A 21,521-nucleotide genomic window follows, 5' to 3' on the forward strand; every position below is an offset into this window, starting at 1 on the left:
AAAAACGGTGATTCACCCCCTTTGCTATGAAGACCAAGGAGCTCTCCAAACAGGTCAGGGACAAAGTTGTGGAGAAGTACAGATCAGTGTTGGGTTATAAAACAATATCAGAAACTTTGAACATCCCACGGAGCACCATTAAATCCATTATTAAAAAAATTGAAAGAATATGGCACCACAACAAACCTGCCAAGAGAGGGCCGCCCACCAAAACTCACGGACCAGGCAAGGAGGGCATTAATCAGAGAGGCAACAAAGAGACCAAAGATAAACCCTGAAGGAGCTGCAAAGCTCCACAGAGGAGATTGGAGTATCTGTCCACAGGACCACTTTAAGCCGTACACTCCACAGAGCTGGGCTTTACGGAAGAGTGGCCAGAAGAAAATTAGCAAACATGTTTGGTGTTTGCCAAAAGGCATGTGGGAGACTCCCCAGACATATGAAAGAAGGTACTCTGGTCAGATGAGACTAAAATTGAGCTTTTTGGCCATCAAGGAAAACGCTATGTCTGGTGCAAACCCAACACCTCTCATCACCCAGAGAACACCATCCCCACAGTGAAGCATGGTGGTGGCAGCATCATGCTGTGGGGAAGTTTTTCATCAGCAGGGACTGGGAAACTGGTCAGAATTGAAGGAATGATGGATGGCGTTAAATACAGGAAAATTCTTGAGGGAAACCTGCTTGTCTTCCGGAGATTTGAGACTGGGACGGAGGTTCACCTTCCAGCAGGACAATGACCCTAAGCATACTGCTAAAGCAACACTCGAGTGGTTTAAGGGGAAACGTTTAAATGTCTTGGAATGGCCTAGTCAAATCCCAGACCTCATTCCAATTGAGAATCTGTGGTATGACTTAAATATTTCTGTACACCAGCGGAACCCATCCAACTTGAAGGAGCTGGAGCAGTTTTGCCTTGAAGAATGGGTAAAAATCCCAGTGGCTAGATGTGCCAAGCTTATAGAGACATACCCCAAGAGACTTGCAGCTGTAATTGCTGTAAAAGGCAGCTCTACAAAGTATTGACTTTGGGGGGGGGGGGGGAATAGTTATGCACGCTCAAGTTTTCTGTTTTTTTGTTGTTTCACAATAAAAAATATTTTGCATCTTCAAAGTGGTCGGCGTGTTGAGAACAAGTCCTTTATTTAACCAGGTAGGCTAGTTGAGAACAAGTCCTTTATTTAACCAGGTAGGCTAGTTGAGAACAAGTCCTTTATTTAACCAGGTAGGCCAGTTGAGAACAAGTCCTTTATTTAACCAGGTTGGCTAGTTGAGAACAAGTTCTCAAATACAACTGCGACCTGGCCAAGATAAAGCAAAGCAGTTCGACAAAAACAACAACACAGAGTTACACATGAACAAACGTACAGTCAATAACACAATAGAACATTTTTGTTGTTGTTGAAAAATGTATGTACAGTGTGTGCAAATGTAGAAGAGTAGGGAGGGAGGCAATAAATAGGCCATAGAGGTGAAATAATTATAATTTAGCATTCACACTGGAGTGAAAAGATGTGCAGTGGGGTGGAAAGAGCAAGAAGATAAATAACAATATGGGGATGAGGTAGTTGGATGGGCTGTTTACAGATGGGCTATTTACAGATGGGCTATTTACAGATGGGCTATTTACAGATGGGCTATTTACAGATGGGCTATTTACAGATGGGCTGTGTGAGGAATTGGCTTTGGGGATGACCAGTGAAATATACCTGCTGGAGCGCGTGCTGCGGGTGGGTGTTGCTTTGGTGACCAGTGAGCTGAGATAAGGCGGAGCTTTACCTAGCAGAGACTTATAGATGACCTGGAGCCAGTGGGTTTGGCAACGAGTATGAAGCGAGGGCCAGCCAACGAGAGCGTACAGGTCGCAGTGGTGGGTAGTGTATGGGGTTTTGGTGACAAAACGGATGGCACTGTGATAGACTGCATCCAATTTGTTGAGTAGAGTATTGGAGGCTATTTTGTAAATGACATCGGCGAAGTCGAGGATCGGTAGGATGGTCAGTTTTACGAGGGTATGTTTGGCAGCAAGAGTGAAGGAGGCTTTGATGCGAAATAGGAAGCCGATTCTAGATTTAACTTTGGATTGGAGATGCTTAATGTGAGTCTGGAAGGAGAGTTTACAGTCTAACCAGACACCTAGGTATTTGTAGTTGTCCGCATATTCTAAGTCAGAACCGTCCAGAGTAGTGATGCTGGACAGGCGAGCAGGTGCGGGCAGCGATCGGTTGAAGAGCATTTGGTTTTACTAGCATTTAAAAGCAGTTGGAGGCCACGGAAGGAGAGTTGTATGGCATTGAAGCTCGTTTGGAGGTTTGTTAGCACAGTGTTCAAAGAAGGGCCAGAAGTATTCAGAATGGTGTCGTCTGCGTAGAGGTGGATCAGAGAATCACCAGCAGCAAGAGCGACATCATTTATGTATACAGAGAAAAGAGTTGGCCCGAGAATTGAACCCTGTGGCACCCCATAGAGACTGCCAGAGGTCCGGACAACAGGCCCTCCGATTTGACATAATGAACTCTGTCTGAGAAGTAGTTGGTGAACCAGACGAGGCAATCATTAGAGAAACCAAGGCTGTTGAGTCTGCCGATAAGAATACGGTGATTGACAGAGTCGAAAGCCTTGGCCAGGTCGGTGAAGACGGCTGCACAGTAATGTCTCTTATCGATGGCGGTTACGATGTCGTTTAGGACCTTGAGCGTGGCTGAGGTGCACCCATGACCAGCTCGGAAACTAGAAACTAGATTGAATAAGACGGTCGGATTCAAAATGGCCGATACAAATGATACAAACCCCACAAAAATCTATTTTAATTCCAGGCAACAAAATAGGAAAAATGCCAATGGGGGTGAATACTTTCGGAAGCCACTGTAGTGTATAGTGTGTGTGTGTGTAGTGTATAATGTGTGTGTGTGTAGTGTATAGTGTGTGTGTAGTGTATAATGTGTGTGTGTGTGTGTGTGTGTGTGTGTAGTGTATAATGTGTGTGTGTAGTGTATAATGTGTGTGTGTGTGTGTGTAGTGTATAGTGTGTGTGTGTGTGTGTGTGTGTGTGTGTGTGTGTGTGTGTGTGTGTGTGTGTGTGTGTGTGTGTGTGTGTGTGTAGTGTATAATGTGTGTGTGTGTGTGTGTGTGTGTGGTGTGTGTGTGTGTGTGTGTGTGTGTGTGTGTGTGTGTGTAGTGTATAATGTGTGTGTGTGTAGTGTATAGTGTGTGTGTGTGTGTAGTGTATAATGTGTGTGTGTGAAGTGTATAGTGTGTGTGTAGTGTATAATGTGTGTGTGTGTGTGTGTGTGTGTGTGTGTGTAGTGTATAATGTGTGTGTGTGTAGTGTATAATGTGTGTGTGTGTGTAGTGTATAGTGTGTGTGTGTGTGTGTGTGTGTGTGTGTGTGTGTGTGTGTGTGTGTGTGTGTGTGTGTGTGTGTGTGTGTGTGTAGTGTATAATGTGTGTGTGTAGTGTGTGTGTGTGTGTGTGTGTGTGTGTGTGTTGTGTGTGTGTGTGTGTGTGTGTGTGTGTGTGTGTAGTGTATAATGTGTTTGTGTAGTGTATAATGTGTGTGTGTAGTGTATAATGTGTGTGTGTGTGTGTGTGTGTGTGTGTGTGTGTGTGTGTGTGTGTGTGTGTGTGTGTGTGTGTGTGTAGTGTATAATGTGTGTGTGTGTAGTGTATAATGTGTGTGTGTGTAGTGTATAATGTGTGTGTGTGTGTGTGTGTGTGTGTGTGTGTGTAGTGTATAATGTGTGTGTGTGTAGTGTATAATGTGTGTGTGTAGTGTATAATGTGTGTGTGTGTGTGTGTGTGTGTGTGTGTGTGTGTGTGTGTGTGTGTGTGTGTGTGTGTGTGTGTGTGTGTGTGTGTGTGTAGGATCCAGAGGAACTCTCTATGGATGGTGGATTCACAGGGAGAGGTGTTGGAGGAGATTCCTCTGGAAGATCCAGACTCCTACTGTGCCTACAGCGCTATGGGCACCGCCACGGTGACACAGACAGACAGACAGACAGACAGACAGACAGACAGACAGACAGACAGACAGACAGACAGACAGACAGACAGACAGACAGACAGACAGACAGACAGACAGACAGACAGACAGACAGACAGACAGACAGACAGACAGACAGACAGACAGACAGACAGACAGACAGACAGATAGATAGATAGATAGATAGATAGATAGATAGATAGATAGATAGATAGATAGATAGATAGATAGATAGATAGATAGATAGATAGATAGATAGATAGATAGATAGATAGATAGATAGATAGATAGATAGATAGATAGATAGAGAGAGATTAAATGTACTACATGCAGTACCAGTTAAAAGTTTGGACACACCTACTCATTCCAGGGTTTTTCTTTATTTTTACTATTTTTCTACATTGTAGAATTATAGTGAAGACATCAAAACGATAAAATAACACATATGGAATCATGTAGTAACCAAAAAAGCGTTAAAGAAATCAAAAGAGATTTGCTTGAGCCAAGAAACACAAGCAGGGGAAATCTGTCCTTTGGTCTGATGAGCTAAAATTTTGAAGTTTTGGTTCCAACCGCCATGTCTTTGTGAGATGCAGAGTAGGTTAATGGATGATCTTCGCATGTTTGGTTCCCACCGTGAAGCATGGAGGAGGAGGTGTGATGGTGTGGGGGTGTTTTTCTGCTGACACTGTCAGTGATTTATTTAGAATTCAAGGCACGCTTAACCAGCATGGCTGCCACAGCATTCTGCAGTGATACGCCATCCCATCTGGTTTGGGCTTAGTGGGACTATCATTTGTTTTTCCAACAGGACAATGACCCAACACACCTCCAGGCTGTGTAAGGGTTATTTGACCAAGAAGGAGAGTGATTTAGTGCTGCATCAGATAACCTGGCCTCCATATTCACCCGACCTCAACCCAATTGAGATGGTTAGGAATGAGTTGTACCCCAGAGTGAAGGAAAAGCAGCCAAGGAGTGCTCAGCATATGTGGGAACTCCTTCAAGACTGTTGGAAAAGCATTCAAGGTGATGCTGGTTGAGAGAATGCCAAGTGTGTGCAATGCTGTCATCAAGGCAAAGGGTGGTTACTTTGAAAAATCTCATTTTTGGTAACACATAGTTTTGGTATTTTTGGTAACATAGTTTTGGTATTTTTGGAAACATAGTTTTGGTATTTTTGGTAACATAGTTTTAGTAGTTTTGGTAACATAGTTTTGGTATTTTTGGTAACATAGTTTTGGTAGTTTTGGTAACATAGTTTTGGTATTTTTGGTAACATAGTTTTGGTAGTTTTGGTAACATAGTTTTGGTAGTTTTGGTAACATAGTTTGGGTATTTTTGGTAACATAGTTTGGGTATTTTTGGTAACATAGTTTGGGTATTTTTGGTAACATAGTTTGGGTATTTTTGGTAACATAGTTTGGGTATTTTTGGTAACATAGTTTTGGTAGTTTTGGTAACATAGTTTTGGTAGTTTTGGTAACATAGTTTTGGTAGTTTTGGTAACATAGTAATAACATAGAATGCCAAGAAGTGTGCAAAGCCGTCATCAATAATCTCAAATATAAAATATATTTTGATTTGTTTAACGCTTTTTTGGTTACTACATGATTCCGTATGTGTTAATTCATAGTGTTGATGTCTTCACTATTATTCTACAATGTAGAAAATAGTAAAAAAAATCATGAAAAACCCTTGAATGAGAAGGTCTGTCCAAACTTTTGACTAGTAGTGTTTATCACCCTAACCCTACAGCGTTATCGCTACAGTAGCAGTGTTTATGTGAACATGTTTACCTATACTGGAAAGACCAGAAATCCCTATAAAAGTTGTAAACAAACATGAATTCGACCAACTGGTGACATTTTGCCGGTCGGCAAAAGGAAAAAAAAATACTATTTCTAGGGGTTTAGGTTAGAATTAGGTTTTGGGGGTTATGGTTAGGTCTAAGGGAAAATTGTTTTTTTTAAATGGGAATCAATTGTGTCCCTACAAGGTTAATAAAACAAGACTGTGTGTGATTTTTAAATTTGTTTGTATACGTGTATGTGTGGGTTTTGTACCTCTGACTTTATGTCTCTCTCTCTCTACAGGGGAGCGTGGTGTATGTAAATTACGGTCGCCAGGAGGATTTTGATTGGCTGCAGTCTGCGGGAGTGTCTGTGGTTGGCTGCGTGGTAGTGATGCGTGTCGGGGGCGGGGTTAGTTATGCTGAGAAGGTGCTATTGGCTCAGAAGGCTGGAGCAGGAGGAGCCTTGATCTACCCAGATCCTGCTGACATCGCTCAGGATCCTCGACGCCTCGGGCTGAACAGTTACACCGCCATATCAGAACACGTATGTTGCAGTTACACAGCTATATACAGGGTATTACGGTACAGAGTCAATGTGGAGGCTATATACAGGGTATTACGGTACAGAGTCAATGTGGAGGCTATATACAGGGGGTACCGGTACAGAGTCAATGTGGAGGCTATATACAGGGTATTACGGTACTGAGTCAATGTGGAGGCTATATACAGGGGGTACCGGTACAGAGTCAATGTGGAGGCTATATACAGGGTATTACGGTACAGAGTCAATGTGGAGGCTATATACAGGGTATTACGGTATAGAGTCAATGTGGAGACTATATACAGGGTATTACGGTACAGAGTCAATGTGGAGGCTATATACAGGGTATTACGGTACAGAGTCAATGTGGAGGCTATATACAGGGGGTACCGGTACAGAGTCAATGTGGAGGCTATATACAGGGTATTACGGTACTGAGTCAATGTGGAGGCTATATACAGGGGGTACCGGTACAGAGTCAATGTGGAGGCTATATACAGGGTATTACGGTACAGAGTCAATGTGGAGGCTATATACAGGGTATTACGGTATAGAGTCAATGTGGAGACTATATACAGGGTATTACGGTAAAGAGTCAATGTGGAGGCTATATACAGGGTATTACGGTACAGAGTCAATGTGGAGGCTATATACAGGGTATTACGGTACAGAGTCAATGTGGAGACTATATACAGGGTATTACGGTACAGAGTCAATGTGGAGGCTATATACAGGGTATTACGGTACAGAGTCAATGTGGAGGCTATATACAGGGGGTACCGGTACAGAGTCAATGTGGAGGCTATATACAGGGTATTACAGTACAGAGTCAATGTGGAGGCTATATACAGGGGGTACCGGTACAGAGTCAATGTGGAGGCTATATACAGGGTATTATGGTACAGAGTCAATGTGGAGGCTATATACAGGGTATTACGGTACAGAGTCAATGTGGAGGCTATATACAGGGGGTACCGGTACAGAGTCAATGTGGAGGCTATATACAGGGGGGTACCGGTACAGAGTCAATGCAGAGGCTATATACAGGGTGTTACGGTACAGAGTCAATGTGGAGGCTATATACAGGGTGTTACGGTACAGAGTCAATGTGGAGGCTATATACAGGGTATTACGGTACAGAGTCAATGTGGAGGCTATATACAGGGGGTACCGGTACAGAGTCAATGTGGAGGCTATATACAGGGGGTACCGGTACAGAGTCAATGTGGAGGCTATATACAGGGGGTACCGGTACAGAGTCAATGTGGAGGCTATATACAGGGGGTACCGGTACAGAGTCAATATGGAGGCTATATACAGGGTGTTACGGTACAGAGTCAATGTGAAGGCTATATACAGGGGGTACCGGTACAGAGTCAATGTGGAGGCTATATACAGGGTATTACGGTACAGAGTCAATGTGGAGGCTATATACAGGGTGTTACGGTACAGAGTCAATGTGGAGACTATATACAGGGTAATACGGTACAGAGTCAATGTGGAGGCTATATACAGGGTATTACGGTACAGAGTCAATGTGGAGGCTATATACAGGGTGTACCGGTACAGAGTCAATGTGGAGGCTATATACAGGGGGGTACCGGTACAGAGTCAATGTGGAGGCTATATACAGGGTATTACGGTACAGAGTCAATGTGGAGGCTATATACAGGGGGTACCGGTACAGAGTCAATGTGGAGGCTATATACAGGGTATTAATGTACAGAGTCAATGTGGAGGCTATATACAGGGGGTACCTGTACAGAGTCAATGTGGAGGCTATATACAGGGTATTACGGTACAGAGTCAGTGTGGAGGCTATATACAGGGTATTACGGTACAGAGTCAATGTGGAGGCTATATACAGGGTATTACAGTACAGAGTCAATGTGGAGGCTATATACAGGGTACTACGGTACAGAGTCAATGTGGAGGTTATATACAGGGTATTACGGTACAGAGTCAATGTGGAAGCTATATACAGGGTATTACGGTACAGAGTCAATGTGGAGGCTATATACAGGGTATTACGGTACAGAGTCAATGTGGAGGCTATATACAGGGTATTACGGTACAGAGTCAATGTGGAGGCTATATACAGGGGATACCGGTACAGAGTCAATGTGGAGGCTATATACAGGGTATTACGGTACAGAGTCAGTGTGGAGGCTATATACAGGGGGTACCGGTACAGAGTCAATGTGGAGACTATATACAGGGTATTACGGTACAGAGTCAATGTGGAGACTATATACAGGGTATTACGGTACAGAGTGAATGTGGAGGCTATATACAGGGTATTACGGTATAGAGTCAATGTGGAGACTATATACAGGGTATTACGGTAAAGAGTCAATGTGGAGGCTATATACAGGGTATTACGGTACAGAGTCAATGTGGAGGCTATATACAGGGTATTACGGTACAGAGTGAATGTGGAGCCTATATACAGGGTATTACGGTACAGAGTCAATGTGGAGGCTATATACAGGGTATTACGGTACAGAGTCAATGTGGAGGCTATATACAGGGGGTACCGGTACAGAGTCAATGTGGAGGCTATATACAGGGTATTACAGTACAGAGTCAATGTGGAGGCTATATACAGGGGGTACCGGTACAGAGTCAATGTGGAGGCTTTATACTGGGTATTATGGTACAGAGTCAATGTGGAGGCTATATACAGGGTATTACGGTACAGAGTCAATGTGGAGGCTATATACAGGGTGTTACGGTACAGAGTCAATGTGGAGACTATATACAGGGTATTACGGTACAGAGTCAATGTGGAGGCTATATACAGGGTATTACGGTACAGAGTCAATGTGGAGGCTATATACCGGGGGGACCGGTACAGAGTCAATGTGGAGGCTATATACAGGGGGTACCGGTACAGAGTCAATATGGAGGCTATATACAGGGTATTACGGTACAGAGTCAATGTGGAGGCTATATACAGGGTGTTACGGTACAGAGTCAATGTGGAGACTATATACAGGGTATTACGGTACAGAGTCAATGTGGAGGCTATATACAGGGTATTACGGTACAGAGTCAATGTGGAGGCTATATACAGGGTGTACCGGTAAAGAGTCAATGTGGAGGCTATATACAGGGGGGTACCGGTACAGAGTCAATGTGGAGGCTATATACAGGGTATTACAGTACAGAGTCAATGTGGAGGCTATATACAGGGGGTACCGGTACAGAGTCAATGTGGAGGCTATATACAGGGTATTACGGTACAGAGTCAATGTGGAGGCTAAATACAGGGGGTACCGGTACAGAGTCAATGTGGAGGCTATATACAGGGGCTACCGGTACAGAGTCAATGTGGAGGCTATATACAGGGTATTACGGTACAGAGTCAATGTGGAGGCTATATACAGGGTATTACGGTACAGAGTCAATGTGGAGGCTATATACAGGGTATTACGGTACAGAGTCAGTGTGGAGGCTATATACAGGGTATTACGGTACAGAGTCAATGTGGAGGCTATATACAGGGTATTACAGTACAGAGTCAATGTGGAGGCTATATACAGGGTACTACGGTACAGAGTCAATTTGGAGGTTATATACAGGGTATTACGGTACAGAGTCAATGTGGAGGCTATATACAGGGTATTACGGTACAGAGTCAATGTGGAGGCTATATACAGGGTATTACGGTACAGAGTCAATGTGGAGGCTATATACAGGGTATTACGGTACAGAGTCAATGTGGAGGCTATATACAGGGGATACCGGTACAGAGTCAATGTGGAGGCTATATACAGGGAATTACGGTACAGAGTCAGTGTGGAGGCTATATACAGGGGGTACCGGTACAGAGTCAATGTGGAGACTATATACAGGGTATTACGGTACAGAGTCAATGTGGAGACTATATACAGGGTATTACGGTACAGAGTCAATGTGGAGGCTATATACAGGGTATTACGGTACAGAGTCAGTGTGGAGGCTATATTCAGGGTGTTACGGTACAGAGTCAATGTGGAGACTATATTCAGGGTATTACGGTACAGATTCAGTGTGGAGGCTATATACAGGGGGTACCGGTACAGAGTCAATGTGGAGGCTATATACAGGGTGTTACGGTACAGAGTCAATGTGGAGACTATATTCAGGGGGTACCGGTACAGAGTCAATGTGGAGGCTATATACAGGGTCTTACGGTACAGAGTCAATGTGGAGGCTATATACAGGGGGTACCGGTACAGAGTCAATGTGGAGGCTATATACAGGGTGTTACGGTACAGAGTCAATGTGGAGACTATATTCAGGGGGTACCGGTACAGAGTCAATGTGGAGGCTATATACAGGGGGTACCGGTACAGAGTCAATGTGGAGGCTATATACAGGGTATTACGGTACAGAGTCAGTGTGGAGGCTATATACAGGGGGTACCGTTACAGAGTCAATGTGGAGGCTATATACAGGGTATTACGGTACAGAGTCAATGGGGAGGCTATATACAGGGGGTACCTGGTACAGAGTCAATGTGGAGGCTATATACAGGGGGTACTGGTACAGAGTCAATGTGGAGGCTATATACAGGGGGTACTGGTACAGAGTCAATGTGGAGGCTATATACAGGGTATTACGGTACAGAGTCAATGTGGAGGCTATATACAGGGGGTACCGGTACAGAGTCAATGTGGAGGCTATATACAGGGGGTACCGGTACAGAGTCAATGTGGAGGCTATATTCAGGGTGTTACGGTACAGAGTCAATGTGGAGACTATATTCAGGGTATTACGGTACAGAGTCAGTGTGGAGGCTATATTCAGGGTGTTACGGTACAGAGTCAATGTGGAGACTATATTCAGGGTATTACGGTACAGATTCAGTGTGGAGGCTATATACAGGGGGTACCGGTACAGAGTCAATGTGGAGGCTATATACAGGGTATTACGGTACAGAGTCAATGTGGAGGGTATATACAGGGGGTACTGGTACAGAGTCAATGTGGAGGCTATATACAGGGTATTACGGTACAGAGTCAATGTGGAGGCTATATACAGGGGGTACCGGTACAGAGTCAATGTGGAGGCTATATACAGGGGGTACCGGTACAGAGTCAATGTGGAGGCTATATACAGGGGGTACCGGTACAGAGTCAATGTGGAGGCTATATACAGGGGGTACCGGTACAGAGTCAATGTGGAGGCTATATACAGGGTATTACGGTACAGAGTCAATGTGGAGGCTATATTCAGGGTGTTACGGTACAGAGTCAATGTGGAGGCTATATTCAGGGTATTACGGTACAGAGTCAGTGTGGAGGCTATATTCAGGGTGTTACGGTACAGAGTCAATGTGGAGACTATATTCAGGGTATTACGGTACAGATTCAGTGTGGAGGCTATATACAGGGGGTACCGGTACAGAGTCAATGTGGAGGCTATATACAGGGGGTACTGGTACAGAGTCAATGTGGAGGCTATATACAGGGTATTACGGTACAGAGTCAATGTGGAGGCTATATACAGGGTATTACGGTACAGAGTCAATGTGGAGGCTATATACAGGGGGTACCGGTACAATGTGGAGTCTGTATACAGGGGGTAGCGGTACAGAGTCAATGTGGAGGCTATATACAGGGGGGGTACCGGTACAGAGTCAATGTGGAGGTTATATACAGGGGGTACCGGTACAGAGTCAATGTGGAGTCTATATACAGGGGGTACCGGTACAGAGTCAATGTGGAGGCTATATACAGGGTATTACGGTACAGAGTCAATGTGGAGGCTATATACAGGGGGTACCGGTACAGAGTCAATGTGGAGGCTATATACAGGGGGTACCGGTACAGAGTCAATGTGGAGGCTATATACAGGGTGTTACGGTACAGAGTCAATGTGGAGGCTATATACAGGGGGTACCGGTACAGAGTCAATGTGGAGGCTATATACAGGGGGTACCAGTACAGAGTCAATGTGGAGGCTATATACAGGGGGTACCGGTACAGAGTCAATGTGGAGGCTATATACAGGGTATTACGGTACAGAGTCAATGTGGAGGCTATATACAGGGGGTACCGGTACAGAGTCAATGTGGAGGCTATATACAGGGGGTACCGGTACAGAGTCAATGTTGACGCCATATACAGGGGGTACCGGTACAGAGTCAATATGGAGGCTATATACAGGGGGTACCGGTACAGAGTCAATGTGGAGGCTATATACAGGGGGTACCGGTACAGAGTCAGTGTGGAGACGATATACAGGGGGGTACCGGTACAGAGTCAATGTGGAGGCTAAATATACTGGGGGTACCGGTACAGAGTCAATGTGGAGGCTATATACAGGGGGTACCGGTACAGAGTCAATGTGGAGGCTATATACAGGGTGTTACGGTACAGAGTCAATGTGGAGGCTATATACAGGGGGTACCGGTACAGAGTCAATGTGGAGGCTATATACCGGGGGTACGGGTACATAGTCAATATGGAGGCTATATACAGGGGGTACCGGTACAGAGTCAATGTGGAGGCTATATACAGGGGGTACCGGTACAGAGTCAATGTGGAGGCTATATACAGGGGGTACCAGTACAGAGTCAATGTGGAGGCTATATACAGGGGGTACCGGTACAGAGTCAATGTGGAGGCTATATACAGGGGGTACCGGTACAGAGTCAATGTGGAGGCTATATACAGGGGGTACCGGTACAGAGTCAATGTGGAGGCTATATACAGGTGTACAGGTGTAGAGTCAATATGTGGGGCACCGGTTAGCCGAGGTAATTGAGGTACTATGTACATGTAGGTAGAGTTATTAAAGTGACTATGCATAGATAATAACAGAGATTAGCAGCAGCGAATGGGGGGGGGGGGGGGGGGGGGGGAATGCAAATAGTCTGGGTAGCCATTTGATTAGCTGTTCAGGAGTCTTATGGCTTGGGGGGTAGAAGCTGTTTAGAAGCCTCTTGGACCTAGACTTGGCGATCCGGTACCGCTTGCCGTGCGGTAGCAGAGAGAACAGTCTTCGACTAGGGTGGCTGGAGTCTTTGACAATTTTTAGGGCCTTCCTCTGACACCGCCTGGTATAGAGGTCCTGGATGGCAGGAAGCTTGGCCCCAGTGATGTACTGGGCCGTACACACTACCCTCTGTAGCGCCTTGTTGTTGGAGGTCGAGCAGTTGCCGTACCAGGCGGTGATGCAACCAGTCAGGATGCTCCCGATGGTGTAGTTGTAGACCTTTTTGGAAAAAGGCTTAACAGGTAGCTTGGGAAATGTCCCAAAATTCTCAAACATGGCACATGCTCCAAATCAAACACTGGCCCTTTAAGGCGATCACTAGAGTAAACTTACACTGGCCCTTTAAGGCGATAACTAAATTAAACTTACACTGGCCCTTTAAGGCGATAACTAAATTAAACTTACACTGGCCCTTTAAGGCGATAACTAGAGTAAACTTACACTGGCCCTTTAAGGCGATAACTAGAGTAAACTTCCACTGGCCCTTTAAGGCGATAACTAGAGTAAACTTACACTGGCCCTTTAAGGCGATAACTAGAGTAAACTTACACTGGCCCTTTAAGGTGATAACTAGAGTAAACTTACACTGGCCCTTTAAGGCGATAACTAGAGTAAACTTACACTGGCCCTTTAAGGCAATAACTACAGTAAACTTACACTGGCCCTTTAAGGTGATAACTAGAGTAAACTTACACTGGCCCTTTAAGGCGATAACTAGAGTAAACTTACACTGGCCCTTTAAGGCGATAACTACAGTAAACTTACACTGGCCCTTTAAGGCGATAACTAAATTAAACTTACACTGGCCCTTTAAGGCGATAACTAGAGTAAACTTACACTGGCCCTTTAAGGCGATAACTAGAGTAAACTTACACTGGCCCTTTAAGGCGATAACTAGAGTAAACTTACACTGGCCCTTTAAGGCGATAACTAGAGTAAACTTACACTGGCCCTTTAAGGCGATAACTAGAGTAAACTTACACTGGCCCTTTAAGGCGATAACTAGAGTAAACTTACACTGGCCCTTTAAGGTGATAACTAGAGTAAACTTACACTGGCCCTTTAAGGCGATAACTAGAGTAAACTTACACTGGCCCTTTAAGGTGATAACTAGAGTAAACTTACACTGGCCCTTTAAGGTGATAACTAGAGTAAACTTACACTGGCCCTTTAAGGCGATAACTAGAGTAAACTTACACTGGCCCTTTAAGGCGATAACTAGAGTAAACTTACACTGGCCCTTTAAGGCGATAACTAGAGTAAACTTACACTGGCCCTTTAAGGCGATAACTAGAGTAAACTTACACTGGCCCTTTAAGGCGATAACTAGAGTAAACTTACACTGGCCCTTTAAGGCGATAACTAGAGTAAACTTACACTGGCCCTTTAAGGTGATAACTAGAGTAAACTTACACTGGCCCTTTAAGGCGATAACTAGAGTAAACTTACACTGGCCCTTTAAGGCGATAACTAGAGTAAACTTACACTGGCCCTTTAAGGTGATAACTAGAGTAAACTTACACTGGCCCTTTAAGGCGATAACTAGAGTAAACTTACACTGGCCCTTTAAGGTGATAACTAGAGTAAACTTACACTGGCCCTTTAAGGTGATAACTAGAGTAAACTTACACTGGCCCTTTAAGGTGATAACTAGAGTAAACTTACACTGGCCCTTTAAGGCGATAACTAGAGTAAACTTACACTGGCCCTTTAAGGCGATAACTAGAGTAAACTTACACTGGCCCTTTAAGGCGATAACTAGAGTAAACTTACACTGGCCCTTTAAGGCGATAACTAGAGTAAACTTACACTGGCCCTTTAAGGCGATAACTAGAGTAAACTTACACTGGCCCTTTAAGGCGATAACTAGAGTAAACTTACACTGGCCCTTTAAGGCGATAACTAGAGTAAACTTACACTGGCCCTTTAAGGCGATAACTACAGTAAACTTACACTGGCCCTTTAAGGCGATAACTAAATTAAACTTACACTGGCCCTTTAAGGCGATAACTAGAGTAAACTTACACTGGCCCTTTAAGGCGATAACTAGAGTAAACTTACACTGGCCCTTTAAGGCGATAACTAGAGTAAACTTACACTGGCCCTTTAAGGCGATAACTAGAGTAAACTTACACTGGCCCTTTAAGGCGATAACTAGAGTAAACTTACACTGGCCCTTTAAGGCGATAACTAGAGTAAACTTACACTGGCCCTTTAAGGCGATAACTAGAGTAAACTTACACTGGCCCTTTAAGGCGATAACTAGAGTAAACTTACACTGGCCCTTTAAGGTGATAACTTGAGTAAACTTACACTGGCCCTTTAAGGTGATAACTAGAGTAAACTTACACTGGCCCTTTAAGGCGATAACTACAGTAAACTTACACTGGCCCTTTAAGGCGATAACTAGAGTAAACTTACACTGGCCCTTTAAGGCGATAACTACAGTAAACTTACACTGGCCCTTTAAGGCGATAACTAGAGTAAACTTACACTGGCCCTTTAAGGCGATAACTAGAGTAAACTTACACTGGCCCTTTAAGGCGATAACTAGAGTAAACTTACACTGGCCCTTTAAGGCGATAACTAGAGTAAACTTACACTGGCCCTTTAAGGCGATAACTAGAGTAAACTTACACTGGCCCTTTAAGGCGATAACTAGAGTAAACTTACACTGGCCCTTTAAGGTGATAACTAGAGTAAACTTACACTGGCCCTTTAAGGTGATAACTAGAGTAAACTTACACTGGCCCTTTAAGGCGATAACTAGAGTAAACTTACACTGGCCCTTTAAGGCGATAACTAGAGTAAACTTACACTGGCCCTTTAAGGCGATAACTAGAGTAAACTTACACTGGCCCTTTAAGGCGATAACTAGAGTAAACTTACACTGGCCCTTTAAGGTGATAACTAGAGTAAACTTACACTGGCCCTTTAAGGCGATAACTAGAGTAAACTTACACTGGCCCTTTAAGGTGATAACTAGAGTAAACTTACACTGGCCCTTTAAGGCGATAACTAGAGTAAACTTACACTGGCCCTTTAAGGTGATAACTAGAGTAAACTTACACTGGCCCTTTAAGGCGATAACTAGAGTAAACTTACACTGGCCCTTTAAGGTGATAACTAGAGTAAACTTACACTGGCCCTTTAAGGCGATAACTAGAGTAAACTTACACTGGCCCTTTAAGGTGATAACTAGAGTAAACTTACACTGGCCCTTTAAGGCGATAACTACAGTAAACTTACACTGGCCCTTTAAGGTGATAACTAGAGTAAACTTACACTGGCCCTTTAAGGTGATAACTAGAGTAAACTTACACTGGCCCTTTAAGGCGATAACTAGAGTAAACTTACGCTGGCCCTTTAAGGCGATAACTAGAGTAAACTTACACTGGCCCTTTAAGGTGATAACTAGAGTAAACTTACACTGGCCCTTTAAGGCGATAACTAGAGTAAACTTACACTGGCCCTTTAAGGTGATAACTAGAGTAAACTTACACTGGTCCTTTAAGGCGATAACTAGAGTAAACTTACACTGGCCCTTTAAGGCGATAACTACAGTAAACTTACACTGGCCCTTTAAGGCGATAACTACAGTAAACTTACACTGGCCCTTTAAGGTGATAACTAGAGTAAACTTACACTGGCCCTTTAAGGCGATAACTAGAGTAAACTTACACTGGCCCTTTAAGATGATAACTAGAGTAAACTTACACTGGCCCTTTAAGGCGATAACTACAGTAAACTTACACTGGCCCTTTAAGGCGATAACTAGAGTAAACTTACACTGGCCCTTTAAGGCGATAACTAGAGTAAACTTACACTGGCCCTTTAAGGCGATAACTAGAGTAAACTTACGCTGGCCCTTTAAGGCGATAACTAGAGTAAACTTACACTGGCCCTTTAAGGTGATAACTAGAGTAAACTTACACTGGCCCTTTAAGGCGATAACTAGAGTAAACTTACACTGGCCCTTTAAGGCGATAACTAGAGTAAACTTACACTGGCCCTTTAAGGCGATAACTAGAGTAAACTTACACTGGCCCTTTAAGGCGATAACTACAGTAAACTTACACTGGCCCTTTAAGGCGATAACTAGAGTAAACTTACACTGGCCCTTTAAGGCGATAACTACAGTAAACTTACACTGGCCCTTTAAGGCGATAACTAGAGTAAACTTACACTGGCCCTTTAAGGCGATAACTAGAGTAAACTTACACTGGCCCTTTAAGGCGATAACTAGAGTAAACTTACACTGGCCCTTTAAGGCGATAACTAGAGTAAACTTACACTGGCCCTTTAAGGCGATAACTAGAGTAAACTTACACTGGCCCTTTAAGGCGATAACTAGAGTAAACTTCCATACTGGGGAAGATGGTCTTATTATATTGGGGTCTGTCCTGGCTGTCCTGGCTGTCCTGGCTGCTCCAACAATTATGACAGAGCTTCACAGCTCTCTGTCTCTCTCTCTCTCTGCCTCCTCTCTGTCTCTGTCTCTGTCTCCTCTCTCTGCCTCCTCTCTCTCTCTCTGTGTCTCTGTCTCTCTCTTTCTCCTCTCTCTGTCTCCTCTGTCTCTCTGTCTGTCTGTCTGTCTGTCTGCTCTCTCTGCCTCCTCTCTCCTGTGTGAATACGACTGCATGACCTATGTACTGCTGCTGCCAATCAGTCCGTATTTCAGTATGTTTCCAAAGCCCCAGTGATGTTGGTGCAGCTAAACGTTGCAGCAGCAGAAGACTGGACACTGTGTTGATTCAGGACAGAGCTCGCCTTTCTCCGCCATTTTAACAACCGTTTAATAATAACGATGATTTGCGGCGAGCTTTATATCCGTGACAAATCGTTGTAAAGACGCAGCTCTCCTAACGTTACAGCTCTGTTTAAATTTTGTGTGGAAAAAAACCCCCAACAACATTGCTTTCAGTTTCTTAACGTTGAAATGTTTAAACATTCGCCAAATTATTAAGAACCCGCCTCATCCCCTTCCCATCCAATCAACAGGTTCATCTGGGATCAGGTGACCCCTTCACCCCTGGCTTCCCCTCCTTCAACCACACCCAGTTCCCGCCCATACAGTCCTCCGGCCTGCCTGTCATCCCTGCTCAGCCAATCAGTGCCAACGTAGCCTCCAAGCTACTCAGGTAAGCCCCGCCCTTCCCCTCTGGTGTCCCAGGTGTGTGTCAAACCTCCTTCTCTCCCTCCACCTCACCCCTTTCTCCCTCCACCTCACCCCTTCTCTCCCTCCACCTCACCCCTTCTGTCCCTCCACCTCACCCCTTTCTCCCTCCACCTCACCCCTTCTCTCCCTCCACCTCACCCCTTCTGTCCCTCCACCTCACCCCTTTCTCCCTCCACCTCACCCCTTTCTCCCCTTCTCTCCCTCCTCCTCACCCCTTTCTCCCTCCACCTCACCCCTTCTCTCCCTCCACCTCACCCCTTTCTCCCTCCACCTCACCCCTTCCTCCCTCCACCTCACCCCTTTCTCCCCTTTCTCCCTCCACCTCACCCCTTCTCTCCCTCCACCTCACCCCTTTCTCCCTCCACCTCACCCCTTCCTCCACCAGTCAGTTGGCCGGTCCAGTGTGCCCCCGCGGCTGGCAGGGCCGGCTGCCATACGTCCATTGTGTCCTGGGACGGGGTTTCACCTCTGGAGACGGCAGGAGGATCAGGATGGGGGTCTACAACACCATGACTCCTGTTCTACTGAACAACATCTTCTCCTCTCTGGAGGGAAGGGTAGAACCTGGTGAGAGGAGGAGGAGGAGGAGGAGGAGGAGGAGGAGGGAGGAGGAGGAGGAGGGGGGGAGGGAGGAGGAGGGAGGAGGAGGGAGGAGGAGGAGGAGGGAGGAGGAGGAGGAGGGGGGAGGGGGAGGAGGAGGGGGGAGGGAGGAGGAGGGAGGAGGAGGAGGAGGGAGGAGGAGGAGGAGGAGGAGGAGGAGGAGGGAGGAGGAGGAGGAGGGAGGAGGAGGAGGAGGGGGGGGGAGGGAGGAGGAGGGAGGAGGAGGAGGAGGGAGGAGGAGGAGGAGGGAGGAGGAGGAGGAGGAGGGAGGAGGAGGGGGAGGGGGAGGAGGAGGAGGGGAGGGAGGAGGAGGGAGGAGGAGGAGGAGGGGGGGGAGGAGGAGGGAGGGGGAGGAGGAGGAGGGGGAGGGGGAGGAGGAGGAGGAAGGGAGGGAGTAGGAGGAGAAGGAGGGGGGGGAGGAGGAGGGAGGAGGAGGAGGAGGGGGGAGGGAGGGAGGAGGAGGGAGGAGGAGGAGGAGAGGGATGAGGAGGGGGAGGAGGAAGGGGGGGAGTAGGAGGAGGAGGGAGGAGGAGGAAGAGGAGGAGGAGGGGGGAGGGAGGGAGGAGGAGGAGGAGGAGGAGGGAGGAGGAGGGGGAGGAGGAAGGGGGGGAGTAGGTGGAGGAGGAGGAGGGGGAGGAGGACAGGAGGAGGAGGAGGAAGGAGGGAGGAGGAGGTGGAGGAGGAGGGAGGAGGAGGGAGGAGGAGGGGGAGGAGGAGGAGGAGGGGGGGAGGAGGGGAGGAGGAGGAGGAGGAGGAGGAGGAGGAGGAGGAGGGGGAGGAGGAAGGGGGGAGTAGGAGGAGGAGGAGGGGGCGAGGAGGGGGAGGAGGAGGAGGGGGAGGAGGAGGGAGGAGGAGGGAGGAGGAGGGGGGGAGGAGGAGGAGGAGGAGGAGGAGGAGGCGGAGGAGGAGGAGAAAGGGGAGGAGTAGAGAGAGCTCCAGGAGTATTGGTAGTGTCAAATTCTATGTTCATGTGGACGGTACCATAGATTATGGATAGTCCTGAAATGAATCACCAATAATAATGACATCACTTCCTGAAACAGGAGGTAAAACAAAAATGTGTAACATACTATCACAATATTACCGTTCAATGTTTCAAAATATATGATCATACACAGGGAATGTGATCAATATTTACAGAAATATAAGTACAATATTCAATTAGGATTAAAAAAATAAACACAATTTAGACATATAAAACGGTTTTAATAAGTCAAACTCCTCGTTAAGGCCGAGAGGAGACCGTGTGTTCAGCCCTGTGGATCCAGAAAGACTCCATTTGAAGACATATCCTCTCAACGTTCGCTCCCCTGCGGGACGTCTTGACCATTTACATCCCGACGTATCTCAGAGAACTAATAGGATGTCCAGCTTGTACAAAACTGAGCAGCAACCAGGTGTTTTTTGTCTCACCTGTTCCGTATATTGCTGCGGTTCTCACTGACCCGTCTTTAAGGCTCCTACGGGTTTTCTCTATGTGAGACAGACCACAAGGACATTTCAACATGTAAATAACATTGGCGGACGTGCAAATAATCAGGCCCTTGATCTTAAATCTTTGTCCTGTGTGCTGGGGTGGGTAAATGAGTTGCAAAAGGATAAAAGGAACACCTACGTGAGAATGCTGTTCATTGACTACAGCTCAGTGGTCAACACCATAGTGTCCACAAAGCTCATCACTAAGCTAAGGACCCCTGGGACTAAACACCTCCCTCTGCAACTGGATCCTGGACTTCCTGACGGGCCGCCCCCAGGTGGTAAGATTAGGTAACAACACACGCTGATCGTCAACACGGGGACCCCTCAGGGGCGCGTGCTCAGTCCCCTCCTGTACTCCCTGTTCACCCATGACTGCACGACCAGGCACGACTCCAACACAAATTATTATTATTTTTTTTTACGTTTGCCGATGACACAACGACCAGTTCAGCCATGTCCACAATACATATTGGTGCTGGGTAGATCATCGGGTGGGAGGTAGAGATCGGGGATGTTAGGATATAGACTGGTGACATCAATGGTCCACAGTGTAACGGCTGTCGTAGGAGAGAGAGGACCAAAGCGCAGCGAGTTGCATGCCCGTCATTATATTTATTTAAATAAAGAATGTGAACACCGAGAAAACAACAATATATATCGACAGGAACAAGTTTAGTAACATAAAGCAGTGCTAAGACAACGACCCACAAAATAACCAAACACCTCTATATAGGACTCTCAATCGGAGGGCAACTAGAAAACACCTGCCTCCAATTGAGAGTCCAACACCACAATCCTAAACATAGAAAAAACTAAACTAGACAGAACGTAGAAATACATACAAAACACAAACCCTTCTGCCACGTCCTGACCAAAACTAATACAATTACTCCCTCTGCTGGTCAGGACGTGACACACAGATTAAAAAATAATACAATATATCTCTAGTAGATGTGGG

At 45.8% G+C, this 21,521-nt stretch overlaps 1 protein-coding gene across 1 annotated transcript in view; it reads left to right on the forward strand.

Moving 5' to 3' along the window:
• Window positions 1-21,521, forward strand: part of tfr2 (transferrin receptor 2) — a 104,413-nt gene that overhangs the window by 22,716 nt on the left and 60,176 nt on the right. The window contains exons 6-9 of the mRNA XM_045721376.2: window positions 3,865-3,976; window positions 6,079-6,321; window positions 18,307-18,446; window positions 18,870-19,051. Of these exons, the coding sequence (XP_045577332.1) occupies window positions 3,865-3,976; window positions 6,079-6,321; window positions 18,307-18,446; window positions 18,870-19,051 (677 nt within the window). The remainder of the gene's footprint in view (window positions 1-3,864; window positions 3,977-6,078; window positions 6,322-18,306; window positions 18,447-18,869; window positions 19,052-21,521) is intronic.

Source organism: Salmo salar, chromosome 07 (assembly GCF_965601325.2).
Source record: "Salmo salar chromosome 07, fSalSal1, whole genome shotgun sequence".
NCBI classification, from domain to species: Eukaryota; Metazoa; Chordata; class Actinopteri; order Salmoniformes; family Salmonidae; genus Salmo; species Salmo salar.